We start from the raw sequence: 15,007 nt of genomic DNA, 5'->3' as shown, positions 1-15,007 counted from the left end.
AGTCTCATCTATTTCTATGGGTTCAGCTTTTTTAGATTCTACATAAAAGCGATACCATACAGTATTTGTCTTTCTCTGACCTATTTCACTCAGCATAATGCCCTCAAAGTTCACCCATGTTGTTGCAAATGGTAGGATTTCTTTCTTTTTTATGGCTGAATAATATTCCATTTTATAAATACATTTTTTTTGGGGTCCCTTCAGCCATTGACACTTATTAAGCACAACACAGTAAGCTTCACATGGCTGTCTTGTTCTCACTCCTCAGATCTTAACTCAAAAGTCATGCCTTAAGAAGTCTTTAAGGGTTTTCCTAAACGCATGATCTAAAATCGCTAACAATCACTCCCTTGTGGGTCTCTAATTTAGTACCTTGTTTTATATTCTTCACAATTATTTCTGCATTTATCATGCATTATGTATTGAATTCCGATTTTTTTTTTTTTGCATGCATTTGCTTTTTCAACTTATTATTGCTCTGCCTTCACTTAAATGGAATGTCACTAGAGTGAGAACCTGGTGTACCTTGGTGCCACTTTATTTCTTGATCAACTTTGGACTTTCTGACTAAAACAAAAATGAAGGCACTTATATTTCCTCACATCTTCTGACCATTTCCCGTTTTATTTCAACATTGCCACATTTTACTGAATTCATGTACTTTTCCCATTATTCTGAGGTTGCATATGTAAATTGCTTCTGTGTCATCAATAATGCTTTTATCACCATTCATCACTCATCTCTTAGCTTTTGTCAGTTGTTTTCTTCAAGGACTCAAGAATTCAATAACAGTCTTTGACCCTTTCATGTTTGGGAGTCACTGTTGCTTTTATATTTGAACAGCTTACTAAATACAATATTTGGGTCCCAATACATTTTCTTACACATTTCTTAGAACTTCATAGACGTGCCTCCATTATTGTCAGGAAAGGTGGCTTGAATTGACATTCTTTCTTCCCTTTGTCTGCTGGTAGGGTCAGAGGTTATGCTGGGGGTTTGCCCTCAGATTCATTTTTCTCCCTTCATTCTCTACCCTTCTCAGCATTGCAGGGACTGTCCCAAGCTCTCTCGTCCTCTTGCTTCTAAGTTCTGCCAATGTAGGTAGAACTAGAGGACAAAAAGAGGGAAAGTCTGGGTTTCTCCCTCCCTCTGCTTCACATGGAATTTGGTCAGAAGCTCTGTCTTTTCCTTGGATCCTGCTCCCTCCCTCCCTTCCCTCTATCTTCCCAGGTCTCTCCTGACATTTCCTCGAATAAGGCTGCCTTGTTTTCATTCGCCATTAGTTTCAAACTCTCTTTTGAAATAACTAAGGTGACCTCTATTTTCTGACTGAACCCTCACTAATTTGGGGATCATTTAACGTGGTAAATTATACCAAAATTTTCTATTTTCCGTTCTCTCCATCACCTTTCAAAGATCATAGAAGTTTTGTTTCTTTCATTGTTTTGATGTTTGTGGAGAAATATTTTGCCTCTTTAAATACTTTTGTTAAGCGTTGGGTGAAATTTCATCAGCTATCTTATCCTCCAATTCCATTGTCAGTGTTTTTACATGCTATCTTTGGAAGTTTTGGGCTTCTGAAACTGGCATAGAGAGATGTAGCCTGAGACTGCACTGGTGTCTTAAAAATTAGAGCTCATGTCCAACCATGGTAAAATTTTATCATTTTAACAGTTTTAGTTAAGATGATATTCAAGGCATCAATGAAAAAAAACATTAGGCAAGAGGCTTGTCGAAGCTTCAGAGTGACTCTATTCAAAGCTCTAGTCAATAATTTCAAGACTTTATTTTTAACTAATCTCTACAACCAACATGGGGCTTGAATTTACCCCCAAGATCAAGAATCACATGCTCCACTGACTGAGCCAGGCAGGCGCCCCTAATAGTTTTTTTAAGTTTATGTATTTTTGAGAGAGAGAGAGAGAGAGAGAGAGAGAGAAAGTGTGAGTGGGGGAAGGGCAGAGAGAATCGCAAGCAGGCTCCGCATTGTTAGTGCAGAGCCTGATGTGGGGCTTGAGTTCATGAACCGTGAGATCACGACCTGAGCTGAAATCAAGGGTTCGGCGCTCAACCGACTGAGCCACCTAGGAGCCCCCTCTAGTAACAAACTTTTAATTTAAAAAATATTTTTGAAAACATTATGCCTAAAAATTAAATACAAGTTTGAGCAAACTTAACAGAGAAAATATTTAAAATGTGTATTTCACTCACTGATTCATACAAAAATTCTGAGCAGCCACTATGTGCTGACCTTTCTAGGTTTGGGAGGTAGACAAAACACAAAAGACCCGATTTTGTCCTTGCATTCTGCCTTTCACATCCAAGGTAATAATCCTGTAACTACCTAAAAGGGATAAGGAAACGTATTGTGATGCTAACACAGCCACACAGGATGATCAAACTAAGCGATGGTACCCACCTTAAAAAAGGAAAAAGATCCTGTTTATAAAGTGCATACAATGGTGTCAAGGGCCTGTCAATCTTAAATCTTCCCACCTGTCATAAAGGCAGGCCATTCCCACACCCCAGCCATTTTCCTGTAGGATATATACACGTGGTACAGATGTTCTGTGACACATCTTAGAGTGTGGTCAAGTGTTTTCTGCCTACACCCTTGTCCTAAAAAGTCGGAACGGTTTCCTTGGATGTAAAGGTGTCATCCGAACCAAACAGGCCTGTGAAAGCATTCCTACCTTGAGGGGCCTCTAATGATTACTGGTTCCATTGATTAAACGTCTAGAGACCACATTTCACAATTAAAACAGGTACGGACTTAGGTTTTGGTAACCAATAGTAAGTTGCAGTAAAGGAAAGAAAGGAAGGTAGGGAAGAAGAAAAGAAATGAAGAAAGAGAAATGAAAAAAAGCTAGTTGCTGTTTCATGCCTATCTCCCAAGGTGTAAGGACCAAAATCAAAACCCTTGAAGAAAAAGTTTCTTTACAAATTGTAAGTTGATTTTTTCCACAGCCCTTTTTCTTAATCCCTTTCAACAAGTATTTCTGGGGTACTTCCTATGTGTCAGACACTGTTCTCTCGAAGAAAATGAATGAACAGTGACAGTGTTCTTTTAGATGGGAGGTCAGAACAGGCTTCTGTGTGTCCTTCGAGAAGAGACTGAATGGGCGGCAAGCTGTACAAGTCTCCAAGAACAGAGCTTTCCAGCCAGGTATTTTAAAAACCCTGAGGTGAGACTGCAGTGAGAGGGAGAATCTAGTGGGTATTCAGGGCCTTGAGCACAAGCTACAGGGAGAGGTTTGGACTTTGTTGTATGTGAAGTCATCGACCAGAATGATACATGCTTCTCATTTCTCTCTGGCATAGAGAACAGACTGGGTACGTGTGGTGGTGGTGGTAAGCGGAGTAGGCGATCATGCCAGCCGTCTGGTTGGTTCATAGATGATCGTGGGTTGGAATAGAGTTGTAAACATGGAGGTAATGAGCGCTCAGACCCAAAATATATTTTGGAAACCAGGTTTGATGGATTAAATACAGGGTGCTAGACAAAGGATGCTTCGTCCGTTTGGGTCTCAAGCAATGGGGAATGACGGGATCAATTACTGAAAATGGGGACACTAGGGAGTGAAGTCTGAGGCACAAGGCTTTTGTTTTGTTTTTTGTGTTTTTTTTTTTTTTTTGAGAATTTGCCATGTTGAGGCAAGTATCTACACTGACTGCTGTTTAGAGCTGAAGGGTTCAAGACTGGAGGTTAATGTGGATGAAACTGACCGAAGATTGGGATTCTCAGAGCCAAGGGCCAAGATGACATCACCTAGGCAGACTGTACTTTCAGGGCACTCCCAAAACTCAGAGGTCAGGAAAAAAGGGTTACAGCAAATTAGAAGAGGATCTCAAGACCTCAAAAGATTAAGCTAAATTTTTCATCACAATAGTGCAATTAAATTATATGGAAACTACTGAATCGTAGTAAAACTTTTGCAGTAATTTGGTATTTTCTTACTCAAATGCAAATTATGCATTCTAAGACTAAGACTTTCAAAAGACTGTTCTGAAATAACTGCACAATATAGTCAAAACATATTTATTACTTTGAGTGTCATTTTGTACACTTCAGTACAAATACAAGAATATAGCCATATATACAGGTATTGAAAAGAAATCCGTATATTCAAAACCCACATCTAAATACAGTAGCTTTAAGTCCTCAACTACAATAGTTCCGGTTTGCAGAATAAATTACTTTGTGCCCCCCCCCTTTGAAATAATCCCTTAAAGCTAGTTATGTTTAAACAATAGATTGTTGGAAATGGGATAACAATTCACTTTGCAAAGTTTTAAGCACCTCCTTTCCAAGGTTTCAGAAGTGTGAAATGTATATAAAATTGAGAAGATAAAACCATTCGTTTGGGTTATTAAAAGAAGCATCAGGTCTTTAAAAAGAGCTGAAGAATGGTGTTTTCAGTGTGCTTAAAATCTGGAGTCATAGTCCAAGGTTTAAAATGAAAAATTAGTCAAACTAGTTAAACAGAAAACAATGTAAAAGTAGGAAATCTGGTTCTTCAGGGTAAAGACTTCCTAACAGACTCACCTTCACAAAATACATTTTATTACGACACCAGTTTTTAAGGTTTGAATAGAAGACTGCTAATGTCCTTTTAAAATAAAAACCCTGAGGTTTCCTAGGGACTCTTTGCATTCCTATTTTCAAATTATCTGAGCCAAGGTGCCCATCAAAATGAGATACGTGTTCCAAGCCATGGCAACAGGCCGACTGTATGAAGAATATTCTTGGGTATCATGCCTATCTTAAGAAATACTCCTTGGTTATCTCAAGAAGGTTTGTAGCTGGACACAATGTATTAAACGCAATGATTGAGATAACTTACTACAGAATAATAAGTGAATCAAATATTGTAAAAATATTTCCACAAAAATTTTAATTGTTTAAAAATTCACCAGGAAATTTCATATTAGGCATCTTCTCATATATATATATATATATATATATATATATATATATATATATATAAGCAATTCATTTAGGGATGTAAACATTTTTTCAAAGCAAATGAATAAGGTGACATAGATCCATAAACTATTAGCAAATAAAATTCCAATTTACCTTAAACCACAAGTCAAGTTGCCATCTGACCAGGAAACATTTGCCTACTACATCACAAACTGCTCACTTCTTTCCAGGAAAGATACAGGACTCCATCAGTTAAGAGTTCTCGCTTAACATTGCCCTTTGGAGTTTCATTTACATGCACTAATCAAGCCCAGCAAATGTTAACAATCTTACAGGTATGAACATTCCATGAGGATATAATTTGACAGTCGTCTTTTCTTACATTTTTAAAAGGAAGCTCAAGTTACAACAACAACAAAAAAAAATCAGTTTCCAGTAGAAGATTGTGATTCCTCTTAATTACACTGGAACATTTATGTATTTTCGAAAGTATCATCCATACTATCACTTACAGTTTACTTTTTTAAAGTTTACTGCAAGGTTTGAGCATTATCTTCTATACTTTAAATATGCTTGAAGCACAAGAGCAATTTTGGAATTTTCGTATCCCAGAATGCAACAACATGTCTAACATCACAAAATAAGCCCTTGGTGCTGGCAGTTCTGAAAGCACATAAATACATCTGCCTCAATAGGAAAAAAGTCTCTAAATCGGTTAAGATTTTTGAAATTGAAATTAAATTTTCTGCACAAAGAAACCCTTGTGATTTGATAGAATACTGGCAGTGTCATGCTAAGGCCATGTGACCAATATTTTAGAAAAGAAAAAAAAAAAAAAGCCAAGGTAATTTTATAGTAGCAATAGTTTCTTTTTTTATTTTAATATACTTTAGGAAACAATATACAAAGCTGAGCTTTCCCACCATTTCCAGGTAACAGAAGGAAGCTCCAATGACACAAATTTAGCGTTTTGTGATGGCTAAGAACAGCAGTCAGCACCAGACTTGAACAGTTAGCTACAACACAAACATCCTTCAAAATGAAATGTCATAATAGCAAGACAGGTTAAACCAGGGTTTATAACAAATGACAACCACTTGGGAAGTGACTTAATCATTCTTGTTGAATTTCTTAGTTCATTAAATATCTTATACACAATTTCCTGTTAATATGCTTTAAACAAAACCTCCCTTAAGGAATTATTTCAATTAAGTATAAATATTCAACAAGAATAGTTCTGATAAAGAATCCCCAGGTAGTTCAATTTCTAATATGCATTGACCGAAGGAAAAGAAAAATAACAATTTTTGTTTGTTTTAACATGTTTATTACAACAGATACAATTCACATCTGACTAGCTCTGTTTCCTCTTTCCCCTCCCACAACCATGTTCATTGGGCCACTTCTTTCTAGTTGAGCAATCAATGTACTTTCAGCACACATGCCCAGCAGTACTTTTAAGTCCATTCTTACAGGGTGCAAATGGATTTCAATAATTTATACAAACAAGTGGGTTATGCTCAATCACTGCAATTTTAAGCTACTGTACACGGGAATGAAAAGGTTATAGAAAAGTGCCATAGCAACAGTGCCTTAAGAAAGGAGAAAAAGAGGAGCCTTAAAAAAAAATGGATAAAATCAGATCGAGGATTTCAGAGGGAAATGGAACACACTGAGGAAATGAAAAACATTTCTCTGCAAAACAAATGGAGAAGCACTGCTCTTGATCAGGTGCAAGTGTGGAAACAGTTGTTTCAGGATATTTTGTACACTGCCCATATGGTTCAAAATCGTATCCTTAGACACAGATCGCCTGGCGCTTGCACTGAATTTTTGAAAATGCAAGATTTCTGAATGATAAATTAACCCCCCAAAATTTTTTTTAAAAAAGCTAATTTTGCAGACAGGTTTACATGTAAAAGGCTAGGTATTTAGCCACCTCAGCATTGATTAGTTTTGGATGTCTAAGCTCTGTTACACATGGCTTCCCATGGCTTCACTCTACAAAACATATTTACAACGTGAAGAATACATCTACAAGAAATCTACATTTCAAGGGTTTTACAAATCAATCTTGTATCTTTCCCCTGAATTGACTCTCACAGACCCCATCCCCTTGTCATTTCCTTTGCCCAGCTTAACGGTCCAAAGTCTACTTAAATGCAGCTCAAAAATGTTAAGATCGGGCAATAGAGATTTACAGTTCCTGTACGCAAAACCATGTGCAATTATTCACATCTTCACACCATGAAGGAATTCTGATTTTTTAGCTTTTCGAGTTCCTTAATTTGTTGTCTCAAAAATAGTATCCTGAAAAATAAAAGAAGGCATTAGAACTCATGTAATTCATACAAATGTTACCAAAAACCACATTTTTAACTACAGATATTATCTTAAAAAAAGATAAAATGAGTAACCGCAGTTCAGACTAAGTAATTAAATATGGGTTTGTTAACACAAAATGACCAGTGAGTATATGATACGTATTAAAGTATTATGATGACAAAAGTTAGAATGTTCCTAGTTTCCTAAAAATTCCAATTAATTTGAATATAAAGATTAACAAAAAATTTTTTTAAGTTTGAGAGCGAGAGTGCGAGCGTGTGTGCACAAGTGGGGGGTGGGCAGAAAGGGAGAATCCCAAGCAGGCTCTGCACTGTCAGCACAGAGCCTGATGCGGGGCTTGTACTCACGAACCAGGAGATCACGACCTGAGCGGAAACCAAGAGTCGGGTGCTTAACTGACTGAGCCAGCCAGGTGCCCCGATATCAAGACCAACTTATAAAATGTACTTTGTTTACTGTATCATCAGAGACCCACACACAAAAGGCAGCGGAGATTAAATAGGAGATAAACCTAGACTGCATGACTTCTGGGCCACAATCCAGTAAGCCTAGAATTAACTAGGTGCAGGAGGCTAATCGTTTTGAAGAACAATTCCCAACATAAATACAGACCCTTAAAAACGGAGCCACGTCACAGTCCAAGTGACACATAATATTTAAAATAAATGTTAGTAAAACACCAACTCCACGGGCAACTAGATTTCCAGGAGCTTCGTGAAACTGTTCCCCTTCTGGCCCTCTCTTCTGTGAAGTGGGCCATTTACCGCCTGTAGCAGTGGACTAGGCATGATCATAAGAGGGACGGGCTGGTATTTACCCGTGTACACTTGTGTCAACGGTTGAGGCTGCAAGTTCCTGCAAGTCAAACCGTCTATCTTACCAAGCCAAAATGAAGTCAAGCTTTGTGTCTATTAGAAGTACTTTCAGAGCAACCCTAGAGTACACAACTGTCAAGTGATATTCAAAATGTACCTCCAGATGCTTTAGTGACTGCAAGATGCGTTACTTTTCCAAGTTGAGGATAAACTCCAACTTAGTGTTTACTAAATATCTGTGGTTTCATGTTAAGAGTAACTCTACCTATAAACCAGTGACTTATACAGACAGGATGTGAAGCCATTAAAAGTTTGTCCTTCATTCTGTAATCAGCATTTAAAAAATATCTATACTATTTATTGGGATGTAGGTATCCTTACTGGAGTATGATACTAGATTAAGAAATAGGAGACAGGAAGAGTTTAAGCGAAAACAATTCAGAAAATAGATATACTTGTTGGGACAACTATAGTCTTACTGTAATTCCCAAGGGATCCGCAGATGATCCGAACACCATGTAAATAACGATTTGAAATTTCAGCTGAAACAAGCATCCTCGGAATCCCACGCTCAATTAAAGAAGAGACCCTTGGTAATCAGCTGCTGCCAACATTTCACTTTTAAAAAATATTTTTATTTTTTAAAAATTCCTGTATACTTAACATGCAGTGTTGCAACATTTCACTTCTTTTTTCTTTTTTGAGAAAGAGAAAAAGCGTGCAAGCACAAGTCGGGGAGGGACAGAAAGAGGAGAGGGAGAATCTTAAGCGAGGTCCATGCTCAATGGGGAGCCCCACTGTGAAGCTTCATCTCACAACCATGGGGATCATGACCTGAGCCGAAATCAAGAGTTGAACGCTTAGCCAACTGAGCCACCCAGGCACACAAACATTTTATTTTTTTAAAACTTACTGTACCTTACAGAGTCCTAACATAAGGGGAAAAGAAGTCTATCACAGCATTTACCATGGGTTAGAGAATTAAAATCCAGATGCCATTACCATTCACCAGGAATACTATTAAACTATAAAAATGCAGTTACAGTATTATGGAACATGATATAGCAGAAGGAACTTTAAATTTCAGAAGTGAGATGTGGTTTATATTCTTCACGTGAAGATATACAACGCTCACACAAAAATGGATTTCAGTGAAAAACTTACCTTTGCTCTCGCAAAGTTGCTTGAATTTCACATACTCGGACTAAAGATCTTAAATTTTTTAATTCAGTACAAATTTCTGACATGTGAACACTTCCCATATTATGGGCTTCTTCTCGCAATCTTGATGCCTATAGTTAAAGAAATACAAATCGTGGAAAATATGTCACAATCACATACCAAAAAAACATCAAACTGCTGAGTAGAACTTTAAACCAAGATTACAAACTAATCCTTTTATTTTTTTAAAAGTTTATCTTACTTATTGAGAGAGAAAGGGTGCGTGTGCAAGCAGGGCACGGGCAGAGAGAATCCCAAGCAGGCTCTCCATGTCGTGCTGCCACAGGCCTCGATCTCACAAAACCAGGAGATCATGACCTGAGCCAAAATCAAGAGTGGAACGCTTAACTGACTGAGCTACCCAGCCGCCCCTAATTCTTTTCCTTTAAATCCACACCTCTCTCTCTGCCCCTCCCCCACTTGTGCTCTCTCTCTTGAAAATAAACATTTAAAAAATAGTAATAAAAATAAAATTGAATTGAATTAAATTAAATTAAAAAAAGAAAACCCATCGCTAATGGTGGAAAGTACTTTTCAAAGATTTCCCCTTCAACTGCTTGAGAAAACAGTATTTCCAATTTCAGTAATGCACAGCACTAGGATAGATCTCGTGATTTGTGGTTAATAAAAAGATGCTGAGTCAGCTTGAGTAAAGTTCAGGTGTAACACTGATAAAAGGGCCTCACTGTTTTCTTGTGTCATAAGACACACGACATTATCTCTGTGAACTGAGAGAAAATTTCAGACAGTCAGTGATCTGCTCAAAGGGAGAAGCCAGTGGCAGTTACCTGCACTGTCCAAAGGTCCCTCACTACAAAGCAAAACTGTTGCCTCACTTCTAGTTGCTAGTCTATCTAGTGGAGAGAACGACGGAAGACTAACTACATGAACGGGTTCTAAATATCAGAGTGGCCAGCTGAGTGGAAAAAACACCATGGCTTTGATGTGAGCTCCATCATGATTTAACTGGGTGACCTTGATATAGAATTTATTTGGTCGTAAGGGACTCATTGATAAAATGGGAAAACTCCTTACCTGCACCGGTTAACAGTTTTGAGAAGTGGAGAAAAATAAAGGACTCAGCACAGGTGCTAACTGCTGAGTATCTGATAACGGTAGCTGTAACAGTAATTATTTTAATAGGATAAAAAAGTCACCTCATAAATACCCTATAGTTATTTATCAAATATTTTATAAAATGACTACAGACAATCTAATTAGAAATCAGTTATTTTAAAATGTAGCTTAAATTCAGTGATTTGGATTAGATTTTCTAAAAGGAGAAGTTGTATTTTCGTCACTCACCCAAAGGTAAAACATCTTCTGTGAATCATGCAACATACCTGCTTCTCTGCATGATCTGCAGGCCATCCTTGAACATGTTTTATGAGATTTTCATTGAAGTGTGCTGCTAGCGTAGGTGTTAATGAACATGTAGGTCGAGCAGATGAATTCTGTGGTACAACTGTTGCATTTGATGCATTACTACTAGAAGTATGATTTGGACCAGGTGATGGACTTCTCTGGCTACTGGAAGAGAAAACAAAGTTGAATGTGTAGTATGTTTAAAAAAGTAGGTATCCTAGAAAGTGTCAATACCTTCTACTAATTTACAGATATCCAAATTCCTAAGAAAAATTTGTTATTTGAACATCAAATAAATAGAATTTAAAATCCAAACTGTATTTATATCGTGTATTCCTCTCCACACTTTAGGGGGAAAAAAGAGCCCTTTTAACACTAATGTCAGTTAAATTTAAACTACCACTGCTCTCTAAATTTGACAACAGAAACTGTTGATTTCGTATACCAGAGACACTAATAAGAATGTTAGAAACGGTCCAGTTTTAACCGTTGTAGATACAAGGAACTGAATATTCTATTTTACATACATGTAGATAATGGAGGGGAAAAAATCTATTGCCTTTGTTTAACATCAGAACGAAATACTCAATCAGAGGGTAGATAATGTGAAGCAAAATACAGGCATTTTATTGGAGAGCAATGAAGGAGTTTAGTGGCAAAATAAGACCAAAAAAGTAACACTCTGAGATTGGTTATCTTCTTTTAAAACTGTATGGTTTGGGCTAGGGTTTGGGGATATGGTGGTGAGAACCAAAAATTTAATCACCCAAGTTGATTTCCTACCTGCTTCACCAGACTTGGCTCTGAATGAATTTCAGTTATTTCCAAAAACTAAATCTCCCAAAGGATGAAGAGTTTTCATCACTGAGGATATTTAAAATAATACTGCCGCCTCTAAAGACAATTTAAAAGAAGAGTTTCCCAAAAATGTTCTGAGCAATGGCAACATTGCTGGAGTAAGAAGACAGCTTCCCAAGGTGATTATTTTGAAGGGAACAACTCTCATTTGGATGTATAAGTTCTGAAATGCTTGTTTAGAAAACAACAATAAAAACAACAGTTGAATTATTTTGCCACCTCATAGCAAGAAATAAAAATAGGAAAATCAATCAAATGAAAATCATTTAAAGTTGTATTTGTTAATTAACAAAGAAAGTGACAACACAACACAGCCCTATCTGACAAGCAATCCACATAGGGGTCAGAGTTAAAGCTATCAGGAAAACCTGACACAGACCAGTTGGGAAATAAATACTGGCCCGAGTCTTAGATGTAACATTTTTGGCTTCGTCAATACACTCAAAATCTAAAACTGCTATGAGGTTAAAAATGATGTCATTTCCAACAAGTATTATACACTCATGTGCCCCTCTTTATACAAGTATCACATATTGTTAATCCCATCATATTCCACTAAGTAAAATTCTAAAGAAAGGAATCACTTTCTTCAAGAATAACCCAGCTTCAATACTAGAGATAAATCACCTAGTTGTAATAAGATTTCCCTTTATAAATCTTATAATGCACAAAACAACGGCTATCCATGGATTCTTCCAAGATCAAGTTCTATTACACATATATATTTATAATATTCAAACAATGCAGCATGCAATATTAAGGAAAAAATGTTTCAACACCTATCAACTTACTTTGAGCGCTGAAGACTTCGAGGAGAGACAGGTTCATGACCTTGCTGCTTGTCAGCAGTTACAGGCTGCTGTGTGGCCGATTGTGAAACCGGTCCTTGCTTAACTACTGGAGTACTAACCTGAAATGTCAAAATCTGGTGAGATATCCTTCTATCACATAAGACAAATACCATGGAAACTAAATAAAAGCAAAAGTACTATCAACGAAAAGTACCTATTATTTCTATTCTTTAGTAATTTGTTTAAGATAACACAAACTGTCCTAATTCTGTTTCATAATAAAATTAGTATTAGCGATACAGACATATTTAATAGTATAAATCATGGTAATTTAAGGCCCCCAAATCCACACACCCCTCCAAATCTGGTTGAAAAATCTTAAACTGTGAAAAATCTAGAGATTTAAAGAAGTGAACTCAAGTAAGTTCCCCAAGTTCATGTAGTTAGAAGACAGTCAAGTTCTGAGACTAGGATCTAATTTCTTCATAAAACAGCCCAAGGCCGTTAAGACTACTTTCTGGGTGCCTGGGGGTTCATTTGGTTTAGTGTCCAACTTCGGCTCAGGTCATGATCTTGCGGTTCGTCAGTTCAAGTCCCGCATCGGGCTCTGTGCTGACAGCTCGGAGCCTGGAGCCTCCTTTGCATTCTGTCTCCCCCGCTCTCTCTCTCTGCTCCTTCCCCCTCCTCTCTCTCAAAAATAAACAAACATTTAAAAAAATTATTTAAAAAAAGACTACTTTCTTAGCACAATAGTCTAAGAAACTAGTTCTCCTAATGTTGTGCCTACTGTTGTGGAAAGTTTTCTTTCCAATATGCTAAAATAGCTTTTCTGATTTACTGTTACTTATAGATCAAGAAAAATTAATGTTAACACATCACATAAATACAGCTGGCTGAAATTTCAACATGTGCAGAGAATGCATAGTTTGGCCTATATATTGGTATAGGTATGGCCCATGCAAAATTCAACTGGAGTGGTCTTCAAAGAGATGTTACCCTGTAGAGGTGGAACAAGAAGAGGTCCATAATTGTCAGTGGCGATATATATACTATGCAGGTTCAGATGCCACTGAGAGGGAAAAGAAGTAGTTTTAAACATAAGCCCCAAATTAAGGCGCAAAGGCAACAACAGCCATTTGTGATTAAGTCACATCCTCCGATAGCAGTTATTTTTTTCTTTTCTTTTTTTGATTCATTTTCTCCAAAACAAATCTGTGGATAGCCTGGCAAACTTCTGAATGTAAAAGAACATGTCCTTTTATAAAGACCATTTTTAGAAGATCCATAGAATACCCAATGTCCACTTAAAAAAAAAAAAACAAACTTGAAAAAGTTTTTTTTTAAATTTTGTTTTAATGTTTATTTTTGAGAGAGAGAGAGAAAGAGAGAGGGAAAGAGAGAGAGAGAGGGAAAGAGAGAGAGAGAGAGAGCGCGCGCGTGGGGGAGGGTCAGAGAGAAAGGGACACACAGAATCTGAACTCACGAACCGGAGATCATGACCCGAGCTGAAGTCGACCGCTTAACCAACTGAGCCACCCAGGCACCCCGAAAAAGTTTTTGAATGCAAAAAATTGATAGCCATATGCTTAAGGGATTTGAAATGCTAATTTTATAACTGACTATAAAACTAACACTACCACTTCCCTTTCAGTCATCATTTATTATACTCTTAAGACACCACCCTGAAGTTAAGTTTTAAGCTCTAAGGATAAGGCCTAAGAATAAGGTCTCTTTAGCTGAAACTCACAATTCTCCCATGAAAATACAGGCAAACAATAAGAAACTGCACAATAAACTAACAAGTTTAAGTCAGAATTTTAAAAACTCAATCCAGATTGACCTTAAAACATGCATAAAGGACTGAAAAAGGAAGGGATAAGCCAACAGGAAGACCTAAGCTGGCCTACCATCAATTTCAAGTTATGGATCAAGGCACTTTTATTTTTAGGCTCCTGCTTATGATTTTATTTCAGTAAAAAATTCCTTGGCATCAAGGACTGAAAACAGCCCGCTTTTTACAACAACTAAAAAGAATTCCCTAAATTTACCATTAAGAAAAAACAAATGCAATCTGTACATACCAACTTCCAAATCTCTTAATGTGTTGCTGGTAGTAGGACTACAAAGCCAAGAATGAGCATGGACTGGGATTTACTTATGAATCTGTAGGCAAGACTCAAATGATGTAGTACAAAATTGGGGTGCAGCACTGTTGTTGTTAAATATATTCCAAAAGGAACAGACCAGCAACTTTCTAACTGTGCCCTGAGGAGCCATCTAGAGAAAATTTCTCCTGGACAAACACAGGCAGTATAGCTTAGTAAAATGGGTTCTGTGTTCAGAAAGACCTAGGTCTCAAATTCTGAGTCCATCACAAAAAACTAGATTTAACTGAAGGCTTAGTTTTCTTATCTATTAAATGAACCAAACAGTCGTTGATTCTCATGTGACGTTAAATATATACGTTAAAGGCATTAGCACAGAAACAGACTCATCTCTGAAATAAAAGTACGGGGTAGGAGGAGCCACTGGAAAACATGTTCTCTCCTACCTTTTAGAGTTAAACAATTCTACAAACATTAAGACAATTAGCATATCCTTCTTTATCCCACTCTCCAGGTCAGAAATCCCAAAGCGAGTAAGAGAACAGAATCAGTGTGTAAAGAGGAAGCACAGATGAAATT

The 15,007-nt window shown here is 37.1% G+C and overlaps 1 protein-coding gene across 11 annotated transcripts in view; it reads right to left on the bottom strand.

Moving 5' to 3' along the window:
* Positions 1 to 4,023: 4,023 nt before the first annotated feature.
* WAC (WW domain containing adaptor with coiled-coil) overlaps positions 4,024 to 15,007 on the bottom strand; it is an 87,057-nt gene continuing 76,073 nt past the window's right edge. For all 11 annotated transcript variants that reach the window (XM_042945218.1, XM_042945212.1, XM_042945214.1 and 8 more), the window contains 4 exons: positions 12,324 to 12,442; positions 10,653 to 10,839; positions 9,253 to 9,380; positions 4,024 to 7,237 (listed from right to left, as the gene is read on the bottom strand). In XM_042945218.1, the coding sequence (XP_042801152.1) occupies positions 7,168 to 7,237; positions 9,253 to 9,380; positions 10,653 to 10,839; positions 12,324 to 12,442 (504 nt within the window). In that variant the 3' untranslated portion in view covers positions 4,024 to 7,167. The remainder of the gene's footprint in view (positions 7,238 to 9,252; positions 9,381 to 10,652; positions 10,840 to 12,323; positions 12,443 to 15,007) is intronic.

Source organism: Panthera leo, chromosome B4, assembly GCF_018350215.1.
Source record: "Panthera leo isolate Ple1 chromosome B4, P.leo_Ple1_pat1.1, whole genome shotgun sequence".
In the NCBI taxonomy this organism is placed as follows: domain Eukaryota; kingdom Metazoa; phylum Chordata; class Mammalia; order Carnivora; family Felidae; genus Panthera; species Panthera leo.
Note: the sequence above shows the minus strand (reverse complement) of the source record. Positions and strands in the feature narration are given on the sequence as shown.